This window comes from Mauremys reevesii, linkage group 2 (genome assembly GCF_016161935.1).
Source record: "Mauremys reevesii isolate NIE-2019 linkage group 2, ASM1616193v1, whole genome shotgun sequence".
Classification (NCBI taxonomy): Eukaryota; Metazoa; Chordata; order Testudines; family Geoemydidae; genus Mauremys; species Mauremys reevesii.
Genome location: NC_052624.1, coordinates 38,455,047 through 38,480,677, shown reverse-complemented (window position 1 = coordinate 38,480,677; position 25,631 = coordinate 38,455,047). Strand labels below are relative to the sequence as shown.

The 25,631-nt window shown below is 39.2% G+C and overlaps 1 protein-coding gene and 1 long non-coding RNA gene across 3 annotated transcripts in view; one reads left to right on the top strand and one right to left on the bottom strand.

Moving 5' to 3' along the window:
- Positions 1-23,631, bottom strand: part of LOC120398720 — a 35,306-nt gene extending 11,675 nt beyond the window's left edge. The window contains exons 1-3 of one of the 2 annotated variants that reach the window (XR_005594660.1): positions 23,500-23,631; positions 21,920-21,955; positions 764-840 (exon numbers count right to left, since the gene is read on the bottom strand). This is a non-coding gene — a long non-coding RNA (uncharacterized LOC120398720). Of the gene's footprint in view, positions 1-763; positions 841-2,602; positions 2,649-21,919; positions 21,956-23,499 lie in introns of those variants that run through there. The other variant, XR_005594659.1, reaches the window with a different exon arrangement.
- The window catches only part of MALRD1 (MAM and LDL receptor class A domain containing 1), a 476,497-nt gene that overhangs the window by 403,085 nt on the left and 47,781 nt on the right, over positions 1-25,631 (top strand). Inside the window, exons 35-36 of the mRNA XM_039526296.1 lie at positions 17,007-17,282; positions 24,291-24,416. Of these exons, the coding sequence (XP_039382230.1) occupies positions 17,007-17,282; positions 24,291-24,416 (402 nt within the window). The remainder of the gene's footprint in view (positions 1-17,006; positions 17,283-24,290; positions 24,417-25,631) is intronic.

Sequence of the window (25,631 nt, the reverse complement as noted above, 5' to 3'; positions counted from 1 at the left end):
AGTCCTTGAATGAAAGATTCCACCATTCTGTGCCAGCTTTTATTTTGATTTTGCCCATAATATTTGTCTTTGTTTAAAGAATTCTCAACTGCAAGGTAAAGAAGTATGTCATACCCGAAGTTACACTTTTCTTATATTCTCCCTTTTTAAAAGATTGCTTTGCTGCTACAGACTTTTCCTCTCTCTTTCTTTCTCTCTCTCACTGCATTACTACTTCTCCAGCCTCACTTTAATTACTTTAGGTTTCCTGGGGCAACATGTTCTAAATGGAAGCAATCATAATTTAGCTGGTTGGGAGCGCTAAGCAATAAAACATTTCCAGCAGCTCTAATTCAGCTGAGGTTTTTATTTGTTTTTTAATAGTGAGACCTCATTAACTAAGAGACTTTCTATGGATCCAAGAATATTTCTGAACATTTGAATAAAATATGATCATGCTCATCCCCAGTTTAGTGCTACTATCCTTTGCACATTGAGAGCTACATGGCCAGCTGCTGATCGCAAAAAACATTGCTGTCTTCAGAACTGCCTGGCAAATGAGATGTAAAGAAAAAGGCTTGCCAGGATCCAGAAGTTTCCCCTGCCATTCAAGCTACTTAGAGATTTCAGATTCCTCTCCACCAGTAGGAAGAGGTCAGTTTTAGGGATGGGAAAATATAGTTAAGGATCAATCCAAACCTTCTCTTTAAACTTAAATTTTAAACCGGTACTTAGTGTTATGAAAAAAGTTCATTAACTTTAAAAAATAATAATGTTTCCATACCTAGTTTCATATGGGTCCAGAGGATGAAGTACTAAAATACTGCATAAAAAGCTATTCTCTTTGTAGTTCTAGCCCAGCTGAAAAAAGGAAGGATCAGAAATACTGTCAAAATGCCTTGTTTTACATGATTTCCATGCCAATTCAAGCTCAAAGAGGATTGTATCATATACCAAACATCCAAACTTTTGTCTGCTAAAGCAAACCAAAATTCTACATTTTTGGTTTTCACCATCACTGTTTTAATTAGTTACACTTCATTAGTTACAATGCCCGCATGCCAAAATGCCTCTGGCATATCCTAACAAGCATAACTAATAATTTCATTTCAAAAAGAAAATCTGGCTGATAATCAAGCATCTTATAGCCTATTAGTAAATCCTCCAATATCCCACATCCTCAACACAACCCATTCAAATCAATATCCAACCAAAAAGGAAATTTAATTTGCCCTGCAAGGAGGGCACAGATGAATTCTGGCTGCAGTACCAAGGCTGTTTAAATGAGTTGTTGTGCTCCATTTGCTGCAACAGAAGGAATGGAAATCTCTTTGTAATTGAGGCACTTGAGGGGAGACGGGGACTCTATCCAGCCCAGCTCTCTAAGTTTCAGTCTGAGGCCTTCAAGACTGAACAGCTAAATTTCCTGTTTTCCCAAGATTGTTATTTATTTTTATTGAGGTAGCATCAAGGAGCTCTCACCATGGACCAGGACTCTGTTGTGCTAAGTGCTGTACAAACACAACAAAAAGTCCCTGGAGAACTTGCAGTCTATGCCCCCCGCCCTCCTTTTCAAAGCCAAAGTACAATAAAGTTCTCAGTTTAGCCAATCTGTAGCCACACTCCCTTGGAAGCTTTCCCTTTTCCCAAACAAAATACAGCAAGACTGCTTGCAAGTGAACAGTTCTTCTTCTGCTCTTTCTTTCTCAGGCAGGCTAAAATAAAGAGACCCAACAGCCTCAAGCCTACAATAGGTTCACATTCAGGTCAATTCAGGTAGGACTTGCATCTAACGAAGTGGGTATTCACCCACGAAAGCTCATGCTCCAAAACATCTGTTAGTCTATAAGGTGCCACAGGATTCTTTGCTGCTTATTCAGGTCAATAATATTCCTTTGGTGTGTTGCAAATCTTTCCCCTCATCCAGTTCCATGGACTACTTAACCACCTTAAAAAGCCCTTAGCTCTTGACTTTTAAATGCTTCAAGAAGGCTGCTTCCTGGCCCTGCTGAATCATTTCTTTCAGATTGTGGAATGCCAGGGCTCGGTGACCGGGCCACACTCCTGTGCTGTTGGGGACCCAGACACAACACTGAATTGGGATTCAGAAGATGTGGATTCTATTCCTGGCTTGGCCAGTGGCCTTCTGGGTGACCTTAAGCAAGTCATTTCACCTCCCTGTGCCTCAATTTCCTGATCTGTAAATCGGTGATAAAGATATTGTGGCAGAGCTCTGACCATGCTCCTGTGGGTCCTGCGTTTCTAGGCGGTTTATGCTAGCCTCAGTGGCTCACTGTGACCCTCCACGTAGCCCTTCTCTCTCTAGGGCCAGGGTTACAGTCTACTGAGCCCTTTTCATCATAGGCTGCAAGGAGGTTGGTGAGAGAACTCCCACAGTCTCTGTTCAGCCTCCTGTCCTGACAGGGACCTGACTTCCCCTTCCAGGAGCTGTTCCTGTAGTGGTGGGTTGGGGGGGAACCCAGGCCGGCCCTCTACTCCGGGTTCCAGCCCAGGGACCCTAATGGTAGCAGTTGTTGGCAGCCAATCTTTCACTGCCAGAGTTGCTACATTTCCCTGGGCCAGTTCCCCACAGCTCTCCTGCTTTTCCCTTCTTCACCCTTACCTTAGGGCTCCTTTAACGATGGTTTGAGGGTGTCTTCAGTAACCAGCCACACTTACTCTCCTCTGGCTCCCTCACTCCTCTGCCTGACTGGAGTGAGCCCTTTTTATAGTAACAACAGGGCCTTAATTAGAGTCAGGTGGTCACATTAACTGAATGGCCTCACCTGACTCTTTACAGGTTAATTAGAGTCAGGTGTTCTCATTAGCCTGGAGCAGCCCCTGCTCTGGTCAGTCAGGGAACAGAAAACTGTTAATCCAGCTTCAGCTATTCTGCTGTACCCAACTGGCCTGAGTCTATCACAATATTTACCTCTTTTGTAAAGCATTTTTTATATCTATTGATGACAAACTCTATATAGTAGCTAGATATTCTATTCCTGTTACAATACACTAGCTTTGCTGAAAACACTGCAGCAAATGAACTTTATTTAAACAACCTTAGTGACATATGGAGTGGGGAGAGCATTCCAATGTCACAAGCCTTCAGGAGAAGTATTAGTCTCCTGTACATTCAGAATTACACGGCGAGATGGTGAGCATTTCCAACCCCATCCAACTCAAATATTTCAAGATCAGTTGGTCCCTCAGGTAGATTAGACCTAAATTATGTGTGGCTTTATATACCAAAAGCAAGATCTTGGGGCTCACTCGGTGAGTTATAGGCATCAGTAGTCATTTTAATGCTTTACTGAACAACCGTGACAATTCAGAGGTGTGTCAGAAAGCCATAAACAAGGCCAAAAGTTTGACTTTGTGGGCTTTTTCAGAGATCAGTCAAATGCAATACTTGCCCTTGCACAGATGATCTGCTGGAAATTAAGATACATGTGAATGCTAATTTTTGACTGCTGCTTCAACTTTTTCCGCACTGAGGGATTCTAAATGATGCTTGGAAATAAGATTTTTTTTTAAACTAATTAGTTACAATTTTGGTTTATTCAGCTTTAGAAGATTGACTTCTGTCTTGAGATTTTATGATGAGTATCTATATAGCATAACCACAGGTATAAACAGGAGCAGACACACCATAAGAAACTCTGGGCTGTTGGAGACAATGAATTAGGGCTGTCAAGTAATCGCAGTTAACTCAAATTAACTCAAAAATATTAATTGCGATTTAAAAAATTAATCGCAATTAATCATACTTTTCATTGCACTATTAAACAATAGAATAACAATTGAAATTTATTAAATATTTTTGGATATTTTTCTACATGTTCAAATATATTTATTTCAATTACAACACAGAATACAAAGTGTATAGTGCTCACTTTATATTATTTTTATTACAAATATTTGCACTGTAAAAACGATAAACAAAGAAATAGTATTTTTCAATTCCCCTCCTACAAGTACTGAAGTGAAATCTCTTTATCATGCAACTTACAAATGTAGCTTCTTTTGTTACATATCTCAAAAAAACAAAACAATGTAAAACTTTTGAGCCTACAAGTCCACTCAGTCCTACTTCTTGTTCAGCGAATTGCTAAGACAAACAAATTTTTTTACATTTATGGGACATAAGGGTGCCCGCTTCTTATTTACACCTGAAAGTGAGAACAGGTGATTGCATGGCACTTTTGTAGCTGGTATTGCAAGGTATTTATGTGCCAGATATGCTAAACATTCGTTTGCCCCTTCCAGGGCCGGTTCTACCATTTTTGCCACCCCAAGCAAAAAAAAAACAAAAAAAAAAAGTCGCCCGGACTGTGCCACCCCAAGAATGGACAGAATGCTGCCCCTTAGTATGTGCCACCCCAGGTGCCTGGAGGTGGCCCTGGCCCCTTCATGCTTCGGCCACCATTCCAGAAGACATGCTTCCATGCTGATGACACTCGTAAAAAAAATGTGTTAATTAAATTTGTGACTGAACTCCTTGGGGAGAGAATTGTATGTCTCCTGCTCTGTTTTACCTGCATTCTACCATATATTTCATGTTATAGAGAGTCTCGGATGATGACCCAGCACTTGTTGTTCATTTTAAGAACACTTTCACTTCAGATTTGACAAAATGCAAAGAAAATACCAATGTGAGATTTCTAAAGGTAGCTACATAACTTGACTCAAGATCTAAGAATCTGAAGTGCCTTCCAAAATCTGAGAGGGATGAGGTGTGGCGCATGCTTTCAGACGTCTTAAAAGAGCAACACTCTGATGCAGAAACTACAGAACCCAAATCACCAAAAAAAAACAAAAATCAATCTTCTGCTGTGACATCTAACTCAGATGATGAAAATGAACATGTGTCAGTCCACACTGCTTTGGATTGTTATCAAGCAGAACTCATCATCATCATGGATGCATATCCTCTGGAATGGTGGTTGAAGCATGAATGGACATATGAATCTTTTAACGCATCTGGCACATAAATATCTTGCAATGCTGGCTACAACAGTGCCATGCAAACACCGTTCTCAGTTTTAGGTGACACTGTAAACAAGAAGCAGGCGGCATTCTCTCCTGCAAATGTAAACAAACTTGTTTGAGCAATTGGCTGAACAAGAAGAAGGACAGAGTGCACTTATAGGCTCTAAAGCTTTACATTGTTTTATTTTTTAGTGCTGTTATTTTTTTGTACATAATTCTACATTTCTAAGTATTAAGTGAATTTAAAAATACAATTTCTTTTGTTTTTTACTATGCAAATATTTGTAATAAAAATAATATAAAGTGAGCACTGTACACTTTGTATTCTGTGTGGTAATTGAAATCAATATATTTGAAAATGTAGAAAACATCAAAAAATTTTAAATAAATTATATTCTATTATTCTTTAACTGTGCGATTAATTTTTTTAATTGCTTGCCAGCCCTATTAAGAATCCATCATCTGCTTTGCCCCATTCAGTCATAAATGTTAGGAATTTCTCAGCATTGTAGTGGTTATATAAAACTGGTTAACCAAACAATGAACATTTTTCAAAAAATTAGAGAAAGGTTACTCTTTTTTTAAAAAAGGACTCCAGTAGATTTCCCTTTTCTCTTCTCTGTCACACATTTTTTCTTTCTCTTTTCTGTACCTTTTCATTTCACTCTTTTTAGTCTGTTTTCTCTCGCAGTAGGCTTTTCAGTAGTGTTTAATGCTGTTTTAAACTTTATTTCATGATGTCTTGTACTTCATTGTTTTTCTTTTGATTCTTTTTTTTATTATTTTCTACTTCTGCATTTCTCAGTCTGTTCCTTCTCCCCACCCCACCCCTTTCTCTCTATATTTTAAACAGATTAAAATCAAATTTATCAGTTTATCAACAGAATAGGTAGAACAAAGGTGGCAGCTGCATACACTTCCTCACATTGCACCAACATGAATCTAGCTTCACCTGGTAGGGACTCTCATGTTTAACATTGGTGTCAGATGATTCTGGTTAACCCTGCTGATAAGGCCTTAGAGGTGAGATTATACTTCACCTTGCATGACACCTCAGTTCCTGACTTCATTGCTCAGGCTGCCAACAAAGGGGCCAATTGTCACTGGATTATGCCAACTAGGTGCTAGAGGATAGTATAATTTTTTACATTGGTTGGTCACTGCTTTCACTGGGGTGAAAGGTTCCATTCGATAGCTCAGAACTCATGCAAACCTTCCCATCCTTTCAACACCAAAAAAACCCAAACCATTATTGCTCCTTGACCCCAATATAAAAATCAACTGTCTCTTTCCTGAGAGGAGAGGCTTGAAGAAGCAAATAGACAAACCAGTTGGAAATTGCTGGATTAAATTTTTGCTGCAAGGTTCTTCATTCTCTGTCTTTACTGCCTCAGTGAGAAACCAGAATTTGGAAGTCAGACCTAGGCAGTATCCCAACTGTTTGCAATGAGTTACTACCATTCAGCCCCCCTGGTGGTACAACTCGCAAATGAATCTCAATGGGATATATATTGATTTTTGGTCTCCCCTTCCAGGAGCTGTGAGCCTCCTCCATCATGCACTCAAAAGAGACATAATTTTCCATCTGAGACATTCCAGGTGTTCCCCCTCTCCATCTTACCTATAACCTTCATGTACCCAATCTTTAGTCCCTTATGGGCCACTGTAAAAGATTTTGAGATAGTTATCTAATTGATCATCTTCCCCAAACTTCCTAGCTCTGCCAAGAAGAGCTGTGGTGGGAGGGAGGGAAAGGGATGCTTCAGTAATAAAATAGCATTAACAATTTTTCAGAAAAATTGCCTCCTTTTGAAGGATGGTCTATGGTCAGTGTAGTCAACAGGTGGATTTGTTTGCTGATTTCTAAAATGTAGCTAGGTTTATTTTCAATGACATGGAAAAGCAGTTTGGTGCTTCCTAACTTAGAACCTGAAATGTTTAAGAGGTGTGTCTAAATCTTGATGTTTTGTACTAGCCTGCTGGCTAGCATAAAGAAGCAGCTTTCCCCACACCATACTGGGAGAGATGTCACCCATGTGCCTGGCAGGCCTTGATCCTGGTATTCCTAAGGCACCAAACAATTTTGGTTGACCTCAGTGAGAGTTCCACATGCACACAGGTTGCAGTATCAGGCCTGAGATCAGAGTAACATTCATGCCTCTGGAGGTACTGGTACTATAACTGTAGGTTTGCTTTTCAAGCTAAGAGTGAAAGTGGCCGCAAAATTTAGGAGCACAGGAAAATTTGAAGAAAAATATTATGCAAGCTGGAAAAGTCATGGATCCAGAATCCCCTCACCTCTTTTAAGAAGAAGAGAACCATTACCTGGATGAATGGATTTGAGAAAAACTATTACAGAATTAAAATGAAAAAGACTCTGAAGAGGGCTTCATTCCTATGGTAATTTATTCCTTGGCAAAGAACAATAGCCAAGATTTTCAAAAGTGAATTCAGGTTGCTTATGCAACATAATTTTCACCTCAACTCTCCTCCCTAGAAGTGGCTGCTTCTAGAGTGCCTCCCTTGGGACTAATTAGACGGTATCTTAGATTCTTTCTCTTCCGAACAACCTTAGTGCTTCAGTACAATCTAGGTAACCTTTTACCAACAGGAGCTAAACCTAATTACTAGAGTGTGGTGTCTCAGGCAAACCTTGCCAACCTATTTTAGTGTGTTTGTACAACACCTGCCCACAGTGAGCCTGCAAACTTGATTGGACTTCTGGGTGCTACTTCATACATGCATAGTAGTATATAATAACACATTGATCCAAGACCACCACTTTTCTGTCTATCTCTGTTCAAGCTTATGCTACACCCATCCTGAGTTTTCTATTAAAGAGAGATCCCCACCTGAAAACCAAAGGTCACAGATGTATTCATTTTTTTATAAATAATTGAAATAACTTAATTCATTAGTTGAGTTGATCAGAGCACCAATCCTAAAACCTATATTTCACACACACACACACACACACACACACACACACACACACACACACACACACTTTCATGATATTTTGCCCCACTGAATTTGTTCAGGAAAATCTGTAGAATTAATGAAAGTATTTAATTTTCTATCCAGAATGACATAGCTGCACTATATAGATTTGGGAGGGAACATCATATCCTGAAGTCCTTAATTAGGCAACTCCCCACATTCACCTCAATGAGCATTTTGTCTGAGTAGCAACTGAAATATTTGGCTCTAGAGTTGCATAAAATTTCCAATGTTCTCTTCTCAAGTCCATTGCATGTGATGATTTTCCATCTGCAAAATCTCCCTTTTTTATTCTTCATCTAAATATACAGCTGAGAGAGAAAATACTTTGGTTGCCTTTTTTCAGGAACCAGCGTCAGGAAAAATGTGAGTGAGTAATTCATGTTGGTAACAGCCATTCTTACCCTGCTCTGAAATTGTCCCTATAGTCCCTGTTTCAGTCTGTTGGAAACCAAACCTTCACACAGCTTTTTACCAATTCTCAATTTCTACTGAAAAGAAAGGACTTGCATATGTCAGACAATAGCACAAATTGGTTGTTCCTGAACTGCTTATTGCAGAAGTATGCCAAACGTTTACAATATTGTACATAGGCAATGGGCAAGCTTTAGTCAATAATATGGGCCTTCAGAGAGAAAGTTCAGAGTCCCATGAGTCTTAGATCTACTGGTAGTAACTTCACTGTCAGTTTAACATTGTATTTAGTCTTCAGCGAGCCATGATCACGTAAACTAGTCAAGACAAATACACATTGATAGAGTTATGTTAATTCACTGAGCCAAGTTGTGTTTTCATTTACTCCAGTTTTACACCAGTGTCACTGAATGCAAAATTTGGCCCAATAACCGCAGCACCATCCAGATAGGATAAAATATTAATTGATCTGCAATCCACTGGAGTCCTTTTGGGTACTCTGTCCAGGAACAAAAGTCTTCCCAAGTTCTTGAAGAGGAAGAGGATTGAAGATGAAATCATCTTTTCCACTATGTCTCTTTATAAATTTGTCATCCAGTCAGGAAACAGAAGCAATACTTTCTGACCAATCACAAGCCATGAATAACAAAAAGACAAAAACATAGCTATAGCATATATTTACATGAAGTAACTGAATAATTGAAAATAACAAATAAGTTCCTATCCTGCCAATACTTATGGATAAGCTTAACTTTCAGCATGTGCTTGATCCCTTTGACTTCATAGTCAAATTTCAAGTTGTAAAGTTTTCTGTTCTCAAAGTAGATAATGAGCTTGTCATAATTATAAAGGGAAGGGTAACCACTTTTCTGTATACAGTGCTATAAAATCCCTCCTGGGCAGAGGCACAAAATCCTTTTACCTGTAAAGGGTTAAGAAGCTCAGGTAACCTAGCTGGCACCTGACCAAAAGGACCAATAAGGGGACAAGATACTTTCAAATCTGGGGAGGAGGAAAAGGTTTTTTTTTTTTGTGTGTTCTTTGTCTATCTGTTCTGTGTGCTTGTCAGAGACAGATCAAGAAAGGAAGCAATCCAACTCCATTAGTGAGTACTAGTGAAGAAATGTGTTAGCTTACTTTTATTTTGGCTTGTGATTTCCTTTGTAGGAGGAGGGAGGTTTATCCCTGGATTTGTAACTTTAAGGTTTTGCCTAGAGGGGAGATCCTCTGTGTTCTTGAGTCTTTTGTTATTCTGTAAAGTACTTACCATCCCGATTTTACAGAGGTAATTCTTTTATCTTTTCTTTAATTAAAATTCTTCTTTTAAGAACCTGATTGATTTTTCATTGTTTTAAGATCCAAGGGTTTGGGTCTGTGTTCACCTGTACCAATTTGTGAGGATTTATTCTCAAGCCTCCCCAGGAAAAGGGGTGTAGAGGCTTGGGGGGGGATATTTGGGGAGGGGAGGGCTCCAAGTGGCCCTCCCTAAATGTTTGTTTAAATCACGTGGTGGTGGCAGTGTTACCTAATCCAAGGTACAAGGAAGGATTTGTGTCTTGGGGAGTTTTTTAACCTAAGCTGGTAGAAATAAGCTTAGGGGGTCTTTCATGTGGGTCCCCACCTCTGTACCCTAGAGTTCAGAGTGGGGAGGGAACCCTGACAGAAGCTGTATTCACTATGCCACATATTTTGCAGCTGAAGTAGTCAGATATACTGGTGTGCTACTCCCCAGGGTAACAATGTAGATAAATGTATACATTTTATCTAATGGGTATGGGGTCTATGTATGAAAAACTGCTAACAGTCATTACAATTGCATCATTGTATAAGCAAAAATTTGTAAATTTTTTGAACTCTAGTCTTTTTATTTTCTCTTTCCTCTCCTGGCCATAGTTAGTTTCCTGTTTCTTTTACTAGTTCTGGGCTACGATACTCTGGCTAGTCTGGCTCCTCAGCCTACACCCTTGCCTAATGCCCAACACAGCTGTGTGGTGCACAGAGGATTTCCGGCTGTAACTGGAATTTCATTGTACCATGTTCACTTAAAGTAGTTGCTAAATATATTTTTAAGCCTTCCTTTAAATTTCAATATTCATTGTATGTATTATAGGTATGAATGGCAGTGTATAAAACAAAACAGATTATATGGCACAGATCCATGTAATTATGTAGTATTATGCAAAGGTTATAAATTGTCAGAGCTTCATGGACTTCGATGGAGCTACGACAGTTTATATCAGTAGAGGATCTGTGCAATGTTCTCTGGGGCAGGACTTATCTGTATGGTTCCAAATGTACTCTCAGTGCTCATTAAAACAGAGTATTGATGATAATATTCCCTTTATATATTGTAATATTGTTTTTGGTTGGCTTGTTTTTCCCTCCATGTCCTTATACTGAATGCATTCCTCAGTATCTCCCAGACCTGACTTTGGATGACTATCCAGCCTGAACTTAAGAAATTCAAGTTTTCTCAGGATATATATTTTGGAATACATTATTTTGTATAGCATTATCTCCCCCTGCGCCCCTTAACTCCCACCCCTTTTTGGATGGGTGGATGAACTGTATATAATACAGTACATTGCTGTAGCAAATAATACTGCCCTAAGTACAAGTCACTATCCTTCAGTGACTGGGGAAGTATCCTTTCCAACAATTAATCAGCACGTAAGTAAATGGAGGAACATGGGCTCTTGAAAGCTTGTATGTTTGGTTTCCAATTGTTGCATTAAAAGTTACTCTCTTAAGAAAGTGTCTGAGTTAAATTTCATGGCCCTTCATCTGAGGGCAAAAATAAACCGCTATTCATTACTGAAAGATACTGCTTAGCATTACTTATTGTATATGGCATTGTTAGGAAAACATTAGCATGCACCACATGTCAAAACAGAAATAAGCAGTTATAAAACCAACTAGATTCAGATGTACTAAGCCAATGGGTCAGTTTTACTTCTATGCTCGAGACCTCTGGTTTTGACAAACATGAAACTTTTATATTTAGCTTGATGTTATCATAGCTGTGCTTTCCTGCTATTCTCTCAGCTTTTGCAAAGTCTCCTTTTTAATACTACATACTTTACATATGGAGTCGATATCCATGTGATAAATTGCATGATACATTTATTTATCATGTTCCTTTGACTACCTCGTCTGACTCCGGCTCACCCTAATCCATCCACTACTCTCAAGATTTATTCTAAATTTCAAACAAATACAATATTTAAAAATTGACCTGCCACACAAGTATTTCCTTTTCCTCTCTCAAATGTGGAATTTCCCACCAAAAATTACTCCTTCCTGAGGCCCAGGAAAAACAAGAGTTCAGCCTTGGAGTGGAAACAGCTTTTCCACATTTGGAGGAAGAGGAAAGACATATCTCACCTTCTTATATACAGTGTGGGTATATAATATATACAATGTATGTGTACGTATTTACACGTACAAACACACACATCTCTATAACACATATGTATATAATGCTCATGTGTATGTAATAGATATGTGTCACTTCTAAAGCTGTCACAGGAAGGAGGCCACTATGCAACTCACTAAAACAGGATATTTACTATGAAGGAAGCTCTCAAAGTCTGATGTTCAACTAGCTTGCTATCAGCAATATTAGTGCATTCTGCATTTCAAAACCTCACTGCATCCCTAATGGTTTAGTTTTTCTCCCCAATATTAAGAAAACAATTTAAATATTCCTACCATTAAGAATGAAATATGTCAGTAGCAGATACTACAGCGATGTAGGTGTAAATACTGAAAGAGAGAGTAGCTTTGAAAGCAAAGAATTAATGTTGCGTTAATGACAATGCTGAATGGGACTTCATTCTAATTTAACATTAGTTACTAGACACAGCAGACTTACCCAGTCCTAATCAAGAAGTTTGAATCCTTTGTTAATTATGTACAAATGAATGTTTGATAAATTCTCAATATTCTTAGCATAAACATTTCATTTCTTCTGTATATAAACATTTATAACCTACTTTCTGTGTGGAGGCCAAATTACCCTCTGGGGGACACATTGTGGAGCCCTATGGACTTCAGTGATGTTTTAGCAGCTGTCATTTGGAGCATAATTTGGTCTAGTGTATTTAAAGGTATGGAAAATGTGGAATAGTTAACATAAAAGGAGAGGTAACAAGACAGCATGGTGGTATTGAAGTCAGGTCTGTCTACTGGCTCACAGCGCAAGTTTTACAGTTTTAAAGACAATGAGACATATTTTGATCTTAGTTACACTGGCATAAATTTAGAAAATTCCACTGACATCAGAGGTGTTGCTTTGGATTTACAGGGAGGGAGTCAGGACAGCAGAAATGTTAAGCCACAATTCAACAAAGCATTTATACATGTTTGTGAATGCTATACTGAGGTAGGATGAGATTGTTCATATTCTTAAGCCCTTTCCCAAATCAGGACCATATATTTGAATGTATCAACATTTTATGAGCCAGAAGTATATATAAAAGTAGACATAGGGTTCAAAATGGAACCACAAATTCAAATACCTCTGAGCGTGAAGCTGGGGGAGGTTAGAAACCTGGATACGACTCAGTAACATTACCTGATCTTTAACGATGTCAGTTACAAAATTCACATTAGTAGAGAATGAGCTATATTCAGCAGTTGTCTTCACTAACATTGTTTTGGCATAAGAAAGGGCATAGTTTGTGTCCTCTGGACTAAATCCTCAGCCTGGGCCCAATTCTGCCACCATTACGTAAGTTGAGTAGTTTAATTAACAATGATCTAGCCCAAATTCAGAATGAAAAGGAAAAAAATTGAAAAGGTTAAAAAATGTTAAGCTCTATGAATAGTTTAACGAAATGACAGGTCAGAAGGGACCATTAAATCATCTAGTCTGAGCTCTTAAATTAATTACTATCTGATATAAATGAATTCCTAAAATCAATCAGACAAATGTATCTATTATTTAGGAGCCTTTTGAAGATACATAAAGTGAAAATGATAGATTTGTAAAGCAAAAAACAACTTAAAACATACGTTAAAACATTACATAAAAATTGGAGTACCTTATTTCTTCTATTTAATAATTATATATGGATCCAATACTGCTTTTAAAATTAAAACATCTAAAAATAGTGAATATTGTCTTTGCAACAAAGATATTGTGGTAAAGAGAAGAATGAAATTCTTAAACTAGTTATTTGTCAGAATAAAAACAAAGACTTTTAGTCATGGCTAGAGACAGTATTTAAAATGAGATGCTTGAAACATCAGTGATTGGAATGTACATGTGACATTGCACAGATCTTGAAAACTTTTTAAAAAAGTTAATTAATCATTCTAATCTTGCGTAGGAGGATTATGCTGACATTCTGACATAAACCAGTAGTTTACTATTTTTACTGTGTCAAAACAATTGATGAGGACTATTTTTAAGTATGGCTTATGGCCAAAGTATGAAGGATAGCACATCCAGCATCACAGCACCACGTTTCTCAAGACATTGAGCACCTGGAATATGCCTGTAGTATGAAGGCCATTTTCTGTCCTGGACCCACATGATCATCAGAGATTTCTCACAGGTCAAATGTCAGCGTCTAGAGTATAGAGTTAGGGCAGGGGGTGGGAGCTCTTTCTCCCTGTAATATTACTGGAAGTCACTAGATGGGACTATTACAAAAATATTATAAATTCTGTTTATTTGAATGGTAAAGCAGTTAGATCTTGAAAGAAGTGCTTATTGTCCATTGTGGAGCACTTCTTTTAGATGCCAATCATGCATCAATAAAGACTTTCTACTGTCATAGGTCCCGATCCTGTAATGTGTCATACACAAGTCGGCAATGATTGCTGCATTGAAGACAAAGGAAAAGATAAATGATGTAGCCTCATTTGTATATTCCCATACAAGGTGCCCTGCCTCACTGCAGCAATAGCATGTGATTTCCCTTAGTCTCTCTGACTGAATCATTTCTTCACTGCAGCTGCTGTCTACAAGGTCTACCACCATGAGCAAACAAAAACATTGCATGGTGTCTCCATATTACTCTCCTGTTGGTTAATTCTCATCATCACATGATTCAATAAAGCAAACTAGCACCACGGGTGAATTTCCAGATTTAGGCCTGCTTCTTCTCTTGTTGAAGTCAATGGCAAAACTCCCATTGGCTTTAATGGGAAAACTGTTTGACATGTAGTGTCTTTAACGCTGTTGGTGGTAATATAAATCATTGGACTTACTGGCATGCTGTACGTTCATCTAGATATAAAGAGAATCGAGCATACAGGGCCAGATTCTCCAGCCTGATCTTACGTATACCTTTTGCACTCTCACAGTGCAAAGGCTCCGGAAATCAGACACATCTTTCCGATGGGGGAATCATTGTTATACTGGACACAGAATCTGCATAATCAGACCCTTTTGACACCCCCTCCAGGAATTCTGTGTATGGAATATGTGGGAGCAGACATAGGGCATGACTAGAGTGCAACAGACAGTATCATTTGGCAGAGTTTAGTGCAGCCTCCAGGTTTCTGTAAATTCCACCGGGGCCCTGGCTGGAGCAGACTAAACTAGAGAATCAGGGAGCCATAAAAAGTTTCTTGTTGGTTCCTTCCCTCTCTGTTGCACTGAACAAAAACTCAGTACAACAAAGAGTCTGGACCATAATTTGCAACAAATTATTTATCCACAGTATTTAGCCTGTAAACTTTCTTTCTCTTTGCAGAGTATTCGCAAGATTATTGCAATTTCTTCAAACCTGAAAGAATATAGTGACTTTTTTCCAAATTTGTCAATTTTGAGAATTGATTGCAATGAACTATATTGTCTATTCAATCAATGTTGATTAGTTGTGATCGGCTAGATAAATTGCACGTTATTACAGTAGCACCTCAGAGTTCTGAACACCTGGGGAATGGAGGTTGTTCATAACTCTGAAACGTTTGTAACTCTGAACAAAATGTTATGATTGTTCTTTCAAACATTTACAACTTAACATTGGCTTAATGCAGCTTTGAAACTTTACTATGCAGAAGGAAAAAGGTTCCTTTCCCTTTATTTTTAGTAGTTTACATTTAACACAGTACTGTACTTTATTTTCTTTTTTTCTTTCCTTTTTTGTCTCTGCTGCTGCCTGATTGCGTACTTCTGGTTTCAAATGAGGTGTGTGGTTATCTGGTCGGTTTTTAACTTTCATGTTCATAACTCTGGGGTTGTACTGCACTTCCATTCCGTGATGGATGAGCACACCAGCACTTTCAGCACAAATTCTCACATGTGTAGATTTAGCCCAAGCCCAAGCAATGCTGAAGTAAATTAATTTGAGTATTAGTCACAGAAAATAATTTCCAGTATTTTTCAGCTCTAGAAATAAATGTTATGTGTTGGGTTAAGCCTCAATGAAACTATGGTGTAAGAGCTACTTTTCATTATTGATAAACAGTTCAGCTCCTTTTTGGAACCAGATAGTTGAAACAATAACAGCCTCCACCCAAAACATGGGCACATGCAAGGCACATACGGGTGGAGGTGTTTTACTGAGTATTGTTTGGTGGAGGTATGTTTGTCTGTCTGTATAAGAAAAGCAGGAAAAACAGCAGAAAAGCAAGGATGCAGTGGAACAAGCACTGGTAATGTGACTCTGAGAAAAGCCTAAAGAGAGAGCTTTTGGGCTAAGTGCTGGCTCAAAAGAGGCTTGGAACTGTCCAAAGAAACTGTCTCCTGCTGTTTGATTCATGCTGTGTTCAGGGAAACAAGAATTTGTACATTGTTTCTCTGATACAATCCTTTTTATTTATAAACTCCAGACTCTAGGATCAAATTCTTCTAGCCAAAACAAGCCATTAGACCCCAAATTTTGACTAACTGCTGGGGTGAAAAAAGGGTAACATAACTATACAGTGTGCCTCCCTATTGTCAAGGGTTTGGATTACTCCAAGGGTTAACCAACAAAATGCCAGTTTTTGCTCCAGGGGTTAACCAACAAAATGCTGCTGGTGAATTGTATCCTGAAAAACCATTACACAGTCCTTCCTTTGATTTAATTTAATGAAGCTATGCTACAGAATAAAAGCAATACATTGATATAACAAAATAGTTTTCTTTGCAGCTACCCTGCAAAAATTTTTCCCTTTCTATTTTGTTGATGTCTAAGGGTAAACCTTGGAGTACATAAAAGCTTTCTGTGTGAAATGTTCTTGTTGATCTAGAGGCTTATATAACCCTTCTTTGTTATTGTTTTAATCCATTAAGTCTATTGAAAGAGGAGCACTATAACTTGATGGCTGCCAAAAATATTAATAAACCTTTTTCTAATACAGGGTGAAAGATAACTTTTAGCAACCCTTCTGTATTAAGTCTCCTGCACAAACAAGGTACAAACAAAAGAATCAAAATAAATGGTGCATTTAGGCTCTACAAGAAAAATGCTGCAACAAAATAAACAAGGAGGTGATACACAGACTTTTTAACAGTGAATTCTATACTAAGGGTGGAATGTGTTCATAAATAATTTGTAATCATATTAGAAGAGTTGAATCTGCCAAATGAATTGCCTTCCCAGTAATCGCTAGAAGGCAGGATATAGTGACTTCAAGACTGACATGATAATTATTCCTTTCTTGGTCTTATTTCACCTGTCTAGGAACAGCCAAACCACAACCTCCAACGTGCAGTGCTGACCGGTTCACTTGTGTGTACGTACAGCAGTGTGTACCTCTTGCCGTAAAATGTAATGGGGTAGAGGATTGTATGGATGGAACTGATGAAATTAACTGTCCTACTGAGATTCCTACCACGGCTTCTCCATGGCTTTGCAAGGGCACAGAGTTCCTGTGTGCTAATATAGGTTGTATCCCATCACTCCTGAGATGTGACGGCGTGCCTGACTGCCAGTTTAATGAAGATGAAACTGACTGTCGTAAGTTACGTTTAGTGATGTCGTTATACACATGCTAACTTATTTTAATAAAATGACAAAGTACAATAGAATTGTACTAAACAAATCCAAATCCAGTGAATTTAGTATGATTGCACAGCTAATAACATTTTTTTTTGTATCTGCATATCATATATGATTGTTTATGGTATGATCATCAGTGGTTAACTCCTTGTTCAGACCTCCCACCACTGATCAGAGGCAAGTAATGAAGCACAATTGAGGAACAAATGTCCAATCCATTTCTTGAGCAGAATGCAGGAGAACTCTGTAAGAACAATTGCATGTTACATAAAAGGGGAGAGACCTGTGGAAAGGGACCATTCCAGACCCACTCCTTCTCATTTCCCACATTGCTGTCCCCATGGTCCATGGAGAATGGATATCATGGGTCCAGTAAAGGACTAGTGGGGTGGAGCAGGGACTCATATGTTTCATTCCTCACCCCCATGGTATCTTCCATTTCTTTCTCTGTAAGAGCCATATCCCCTCAGCAGCTAGGTGGTGTTTGCTCTGGAGATCCTGGGTGATGCCTGCTAACTCTGTTTGAGGAGGAATGTTGCTCCTGTCTGATGTTACATGCAGGTACATCTAGTGTTTCGAAGGCAAGGACAGTATTGGAGTCTATGTCCTCCACTGTAGCTGCCTCAAGATGCGCAAGGAAATACCCAACAGGAAATTTGATGGTAGAACTGAGAGAGGGAGCGCAACCTTTCCAGGAGGATGATCTACAGAGAAGAGGGTGCAGTGGGACATGGTAGAGAAGATAGTAAACTTCTGTGCAAGTAACTGAAGGAAACAGCAACTAGGGAGCATCTACAGCCAGGGTTTGGTACTGTTACAGTGTTAATTAAACTGCGTGGCTGAAACAGAGCATTCTAGGAGGCTGCCATTTTACAAGTTCCAACAAGGAGGAGAAGATCCTCCCTAAATCTAAAATACTGCTGATGGGTCTGATGTTATACAAAGACTAATGATGAATGGGCATCCAGAACTGGATAGCTATTCTGAGGGAGTTCTGAGTCAACATGGGTAGTGCATATCCTGGAAATGGACCACAAAGAGATTTTCTTTAATATGTTACGGGATATAAAAGGATATTATTTTGTTAATCAAGCAGGGAGTGCAGCCCATAATACTGTACTGCTCCATAGAGTAACCACGGTGACAAATGCTTTTAAGTGACTGTATGGTACTTCTGCTAATATACATAATTGGAAGCATTTTTGCTTTTGTTCTTAGATCACTCAGCTGCATTGCTTTGCGATTCTGCCAGTTCAGTGTTCCAGGGAACACTCCTGACCTCACCAGAGTTTCAAAAGCAAGTCTGGTGCTGTAGTAGCAGCAACCTGTGTCCTAGTTCCATAGGGGATGAAAGCATGAGGGACCTGAAACTCCAGCTCCCGGGGGCACTACAGCAGCTCAGACTGATACAGAGATTAATGCCGCCCAACCCAAAATGTTTATTCCAGGTTGACAAACTGAAACCAAATGTTTCATTTCATAATGAAAACACATGTTGCAATATCAGATTTTCCTGCTGGATGGAAATTCGATTTTTCAGTCGTCTCCGTTGATACATGTTATCCATGCAGACAAATAATCACATACTGTATCTAACACAATCAACTACTGTACACATGCAGGAGGTGTTCAACAGCTGATTTTACAAACTATATGGCAGAACTTTCCTGTGAATCTGAGCTGAAAATTGAGCTCTGTGTTTTTGTAGAAAATTCTGAAATTGAATCAATGAAAGCACAAGCTCCAGGATGTTTCTGTCTTTAGATCATTACTTAATTTAAGGGCTCCAAGGCCTGTCTGTGTCAAAAGTCCCTGCATTCAATCCTCTACCACCTCTGTCTGCCCTAGACCTGTCCCCTATCTTTTCTAGATTATCTCATTAAGTCCTAAGGCTAAGATCCTAACTCCAGTCCAGCAGGCCAGTTGTGTGCTCCTAGGATCACATATCTCCCACTACTAGTTCTAATGCTCTTGAAATATTACTTCAGTACAGTAACTCCTCACTTAAAGTCATCCTGGTTAATGTTTCGTTGTTACGCTGCTGATCAGTTAGGGAACATCTCGTTTAAAGTTGTGTAAATGCTCCCTTCTAACGTCGTTTGGCAGACGCAGGGCCGGCTCCAGGCACCAGCATTCCAAGCTGCTGCTTGGGGCGGCAATTTTCAAGGGGCGGCAGTCCCTGTTGTTTTGCCCCCAGCAGCGCGCCAAATTGCCACTGCGGATGGCGGGGGCAGTCCGTGCGCCCTTAGGGCGGCACGTGCGTTTCTGCGGTGGTGGCAATTTGGCAGCAGCTTCTATATTTAGCTGTCCGCTGCAGCTTCAGCTAAACATAGACACTGCTGCCGAATTGCCACTGCCGCGGAAACACGCCTGCCGCCCTAAGGGCACATGGACTGCCCCCGCCCCCCGTGGCGGCAATTCAGTGTGCTGCTCGGGGCGGCAAAAACTGTAGAGCCGGTCCTGGGCAGACGCCTGCTTTGTCTACTGCTTGCAGGAAGAGCAGCTCATTGCAGCTAGCTGGTGGCGGCTTGGAACCAGGGTGGACCAGCAGCCCCCCTATCAGATCCCCTTATCAACTCCTTACTCCCCTAAGTTCCCTGTGCAGCAGCAGCCCAACAGGCTAGCAATTGCGGCTGTCCCTCCCCCTACTGCCATGTGCTGCTCCTGCCCTCTGCCTTGGAGCTGCTCCCCGAGACTCCTGCTTGCTGTCCAGGGGGGAGGGAAGGAAAAGGGGGGCTAATGTCAAGGTGTCCCCCTCCCCCTTGCTCCTGCACCCCACTTACCCCATCTTCCATAGAGTAGGGGGGACACACCAGGGCTCAGGACACAGGGAGCTTGCAGCAGCTTCCCTCTCAGCAAGTTGATCTAATTAACAAGGCAGTGTACTTAAAGGGGAAATGCGCATATCTCCCTCCATTCCTGCTGCCTTGTAGAGTGGGAGAGTTAACCCTTGAGGGCTCAGCTAATTGCTAGTTCATAATTTAGCAGTAAGGGAAATATCCCACCTTCCGACTCCTCCACCTCAACCAAGCTTCACAATCATCATCACTGTGTGCCAGTATTAAATTGTTTGTTTAAAACTTATCCTGTGTGTGTGTATATATATAATATAGTCTTTTGCCTGGTGAAAAAAATTTCCCTGGAACCTACCCCCCTCATTTACATTAATTCTTATGGGGAAATTGGATTCGCTTAACATCATTTTGCTTAAAGTTGCATTTTTCAGGAACATAACTACAACGTTAAATGAGGAATTACTGTATCTTTCAATCTTAAAGCTACACGTTGGGAAGGAGGCAAAGTAATTTCTGACATAGTCAAAGAACAAACAGCTGCATGCTGAGATCTTAAACCCAGGAATTTTGGGTGGGTTGGAAACTTATTCAAACCTACTATCACATCCCTACTCCAAACATTTGATAGTTTTATGCCTACAGTAGGTAGCTGACAATATAACACTGCCATGACAGTTGACATTCCCTCTCTCAAGATCATGATTGAGGTTGGTGATGCTTTGGAACTGAACTGCAGGGTGGTTACTATTGTGCAGACTTTTCTCTCTTTGCTGTTGGTATGCTATGAGGGCTTTGCAGCATTCATCTTCTCTTGCTGTCTACTTTTGACATGTCAGATACCATGAACATTTGTCAGCAGAGGAAAATCAGAAGGGGAAAAAGGAAACACTATCTTGCAAACTTAGTTTACTTTATTGGAATTTTTGCATGTCCTGTAAAAAAATTGAGTGTTGTGCTAGTAATCACACTCAGATGATGTTTTCTTAGAAGATTTTTGTGAGACCTGAATTTGAATTTCTTTTCCTAAGCATAAATGAGCATAGCAGAGTGCAGTTAAGCTTTGATGGCTACCAGAGCCATTCTTTTAGGTTAGATCATTTTTAACAAAATAGTAAACATTTTTTCTGCTCCCCCACTGTCTATTTAATTCTCTTTGATAAGCTCCTTCCAAAAAGAAGCCATAGTTCTGTCTTTTGAAATGACATTTCTTTGCTACTCTTTTTGAAAGGCTTCACCCAAAGCACTGAGGTCAATGGAAAGACTCTCATCAACTTCAGTGGGCTTTGGATCAGGCCCTAGACTCCTTTCAGTTCACGTGCACTGTTTCCCTTCACAATTTCATTTACCTGGGGGTATGAACAGGAAGCCACGAAATGCTCATCCTGTTTCAGTCCCAGATTGTATCAAATGATAGCATCGTCTCCCAGCATGAAGACAGATTGGCAAAATGTGTTCTGTAGAGATAAAGTATAAATCCTGAAAGAGGCCACAGCAAAGAAAAAACAAACACAAATGCATTAGTCACATCTCTACTACAACCACCATCACCACCACAGAAATTTCACCATGTATGATTTAAAGATTTATGTAGAAAGTAATTTCCTGCAGAGGTCACTGAACAGTTTGCTTATGAGGTGGCATGTTAATGTTGTATTATACCTATTAACTTGGTGGATTTTATTTCTTGCTGCTCTTTACAACAGAAGCTTCAAGTTATGTTGCCTTTACAAATGCTCTGCTTAGCTAGCCTAGCTAGCCCTTCTGTCACTTCTAATTTTAGGAAAGGTCTCTTTATCTTACCAGCTTTTTTTCATCCATCCCGGTAAATTGCATGATCTAAAATGGAAAGGGTATAAAATAAACATAAAGACCCAAGGGGTATATGCATTACTTTCCACATGCCCCCAATAGAATCTGACTTAAGTGCTAACATTAATGAATAAGAAATGATTTCTCATTTCTCTACGGTGCAATAAAATAGATCTGTGGTGTGCACCTATAAACTTCCAAAGACATCATAAACGTTAAAATCATACATTTTCAAAAAGTTTTTCTTTCTTTCTTTCTTTTCTTTCCTCACACTTAATTTGCACTTACAGAATGAATTGTGGATGCAAACCTGAGTATTTGTGCCCATTTGCTCCCATTTTAATCCCTGCATTTGGCATCTGCATCCTTAAAACCATGGTGGTCTCTTATGACATTAAATTATAACTCTACTGAAGCCCATTGTAGTTGTGTGAATGACAGAGTGTGTTGACTGTATCCAAAGCATTAATGCAATATTAAAGTAGAAATATCAATGTTAAAAAGTCAGAAAATTCTAAAAGTTAGTTACTGCTGCATTGATAACTCAGTCATATTCCCTTTCTTAACACCCGCTGCAGTGGTGCAATGCAGTCATGAAGGAGATCCACCCTCTGGAAGGGGAATTATAGGGTGGTGCAGAGCCACGCAAGCAACTTCTTCCCCACCCTCCGCAGTACAGGCGTAAGGGCTGGAGAGGTGGTAACTGCGGAGAAAAGGGCACGTTCAGGGCATCTCTATGCCCCAACAATCCCCAGCTACTGAAAAAGTCCTTGGGACTAATGACAGCCAACACAAAGTAGAGAAGCAGCCCAAAGATTTCTCTATTTTACCCTATGGTATCTGTGTAGCGGAGAGCCAGTCCCAAGACTGGGGAAAGTAGAAGTGGCTCTATGCCACATTTGTCTCCCCAGCACAAGCTGTGCTGAGCACAACTTAAATGTAGCCCAGGTACAGAGCTCCTATGTTTATCACAGTGTACATTAAACAACATAAGCAATACTACATGTGTCCTTACATGGAGCGTCTTTAAAATAGATGGGTAAAAAAAATCATACAAAAGGTCTAAGAGATATAAGTGAAATTGCTGAGGTTAAAGACTTGAGTTTTTAAAATATCAAATTCTCAGGGCTGTGTGCAATTTCACCCCTGATTTTGGATGCATTTACTGCTTACTGCAGTTATATGCACAAACTTGTATTTGTGCCCAAATGTCACAAGCTACATGAGCCCTGTGATGTATGCAAAAGGAGGAAAACTCGCCAAGATTTCCTAAATTGTCCAGTAATTTTGGATATATTTATAGTCCTTGGTAAACTGAGTGTATAAGATTTATGGGCCTGATCCTGTGAACCTTTACTTCTTGGAGTCTACTTGTTGTCTGAGAGACTGCCTGCATTAGCAAGATTTGGCAGGATCTGATGTAATATTCGTATTGCAAGGTTGAAGTGCAGTATTTTATATTCAGCATTTTCTTTTGGCTCGGTGTAATCCAGTCATTTAGAGTACTTAAAATATTCCTAAATTCTCTCATGCTTGTTATAAATCTAAAGTCTGGGCCAAATTCTGCTTACCGGTGATATGTCTAACTCAAGTGAAAACAGAGTGTTACTCCTGGTTTACGCAAGCATAATGGAGAGAAGAATTTAGCTCACAGTCCCTTAAACCAAGATGTTCAGAAATAATGGCTCAGGGGCAGTCAGAACATTTCATTAGCTAGAATGTTTCTCAAAGTGACAAAATGCTGTTAGATTCTCAGACAGAATGCAGAACCACTGGGTACATCTTATAGAATCAGTGATGCCATAATGAATTACCTGGAGGCTTATGTGATTCTGTCAAGATTTCCCCTCTATAATTCCTTTAGATGAGTTTAGAGAATATAACTGAATGCTACAGCATGACAAATGTCTGTAGGTTTAGATTTTTAATGTAGCCTTTCTCCACTTTTGTTAAATCAGCCATATATTGTGTTTAGCTTTTAGCAACAAAATGGAATACATTTACAGCACTTTTCTGTTCTATGTTTAAGAATTAATTCAATTATTTGGTTGATTATGTTTTCTGATATCTGATTGTGGATTTTCATTAAGCATTGTACCTATTCCATCAATATTCCATCAATAACATATCAAATGTAAACACCCCTTCCCAGGATTTGAACATGGTAAAAGCTTGATTCGGCAACCTAAGCCGTCTTTTTTAATGTCTAAGTCATACACCTCTCAAATGGAAATTTATAATGGAAATGCCGATCCAGATTTATATACTCCGACACAAATAAGCTGCTATAGTTTTCCAATAGTGTTTTATCAGTGAATAAAGGAAATGTGTCTGACCATGTCATCTTGTTACTTTGTTCCAGCCACAAAGGACTGCTTCAATGGTTCTTTGTTGTGTGCATCAACTAATACATGTATTCCAGTCTCCAAGCGCTGTGATGGTATTGCAGACTGCTTTGATTTCAGTCTTGATGAATCCAGCTGTTCAGGTAGTCAGTTTCACATCAAAATATATTTTCAATATAAATATATAGAGGTTTTTATTTAACCTGCAAATGGTGCACAATATTGACTGAATTCATCCTGCTGAAGCTCAGTCAGATTACATGAGGGACAAATTTGAAACATTATGTTATTTTTATAGCGAGGATAATGGGAGAAAACAATGAAAAAACTGTGACTTTGAAATGGGGATATTTCTTGGTATATATATTGAATTACAGTAAAACCTCTATCCTGCAAACATATAGTCTTGATTTTAATTATGCAAGTAGTCCCAGTAAAGTGAATTGAATACTTGGAGGTCCCTGGGATTTCTCATGTGCTTAAAGTTAAGCACAATGCACATGCAGGACTGGGGCCTAAATCAGGAAATAGAGACTGAATCTTAACATAATAAAAATATTGCAAAGCCTGATATTTTTAGTACAACAGACAAATAATGGTTAAAAGTAAAAATAGGAAATGCAGTTTATCTAATGAAAATCATCTTTAGAACATACATTCAAAGTGTTTAACTCAGAAAGCATCCATAGAGCTATATTCTGTGCCCAGATGTTAATATGAAGCATTCACTGACTTCTGGGGGAGCACCTGGAAAAGAATTAGACCAGAAATACAGTTTATATTATGCTTCATATATATATATAATATGGAACAGTAATATTTTACCATGAAAAATTCATAGTAATATAAAATGCTTGGTAAATAGATGTTGTAATCTCTCTTTGGTAATTTTGTAATGTTTTGAGTGAATGTTATAAATGCAAGGGAGTATATTTAGTATCCAGTTAAATGTAGAGGACTGTGAGATGGTAAACATAAAGCAGTACATTCAAAGAGTAGTAAAAAAGGGCCTCCTGCTGCTTTTCAGGTGCCATATCTTTTAAATAATTTGCTTCCCACACTATCTTGCTGGAAATTCAGGTATCTGAATGGAATAACTAATCTGATATTTTTTCTTTTATGTCTCCAGCAAACAGCCCATACTATTTCTTTTATCTGACTCTATGCAGCAGTGAATTTGGTCATAGATTTTCTCCCATTCTAGGAAGATGGCCCAAATCCCATACTTAACTCTAACACCAATAGACCCCTGTGTCCAGGCAAGGCACCACATAGGTGTTGGAGTGTGGCCATGCCACATGCCATGCCCAGCCAATTGTAGGATTGGGACAATGGTGGGGGTTTCAATAGCTTATTCG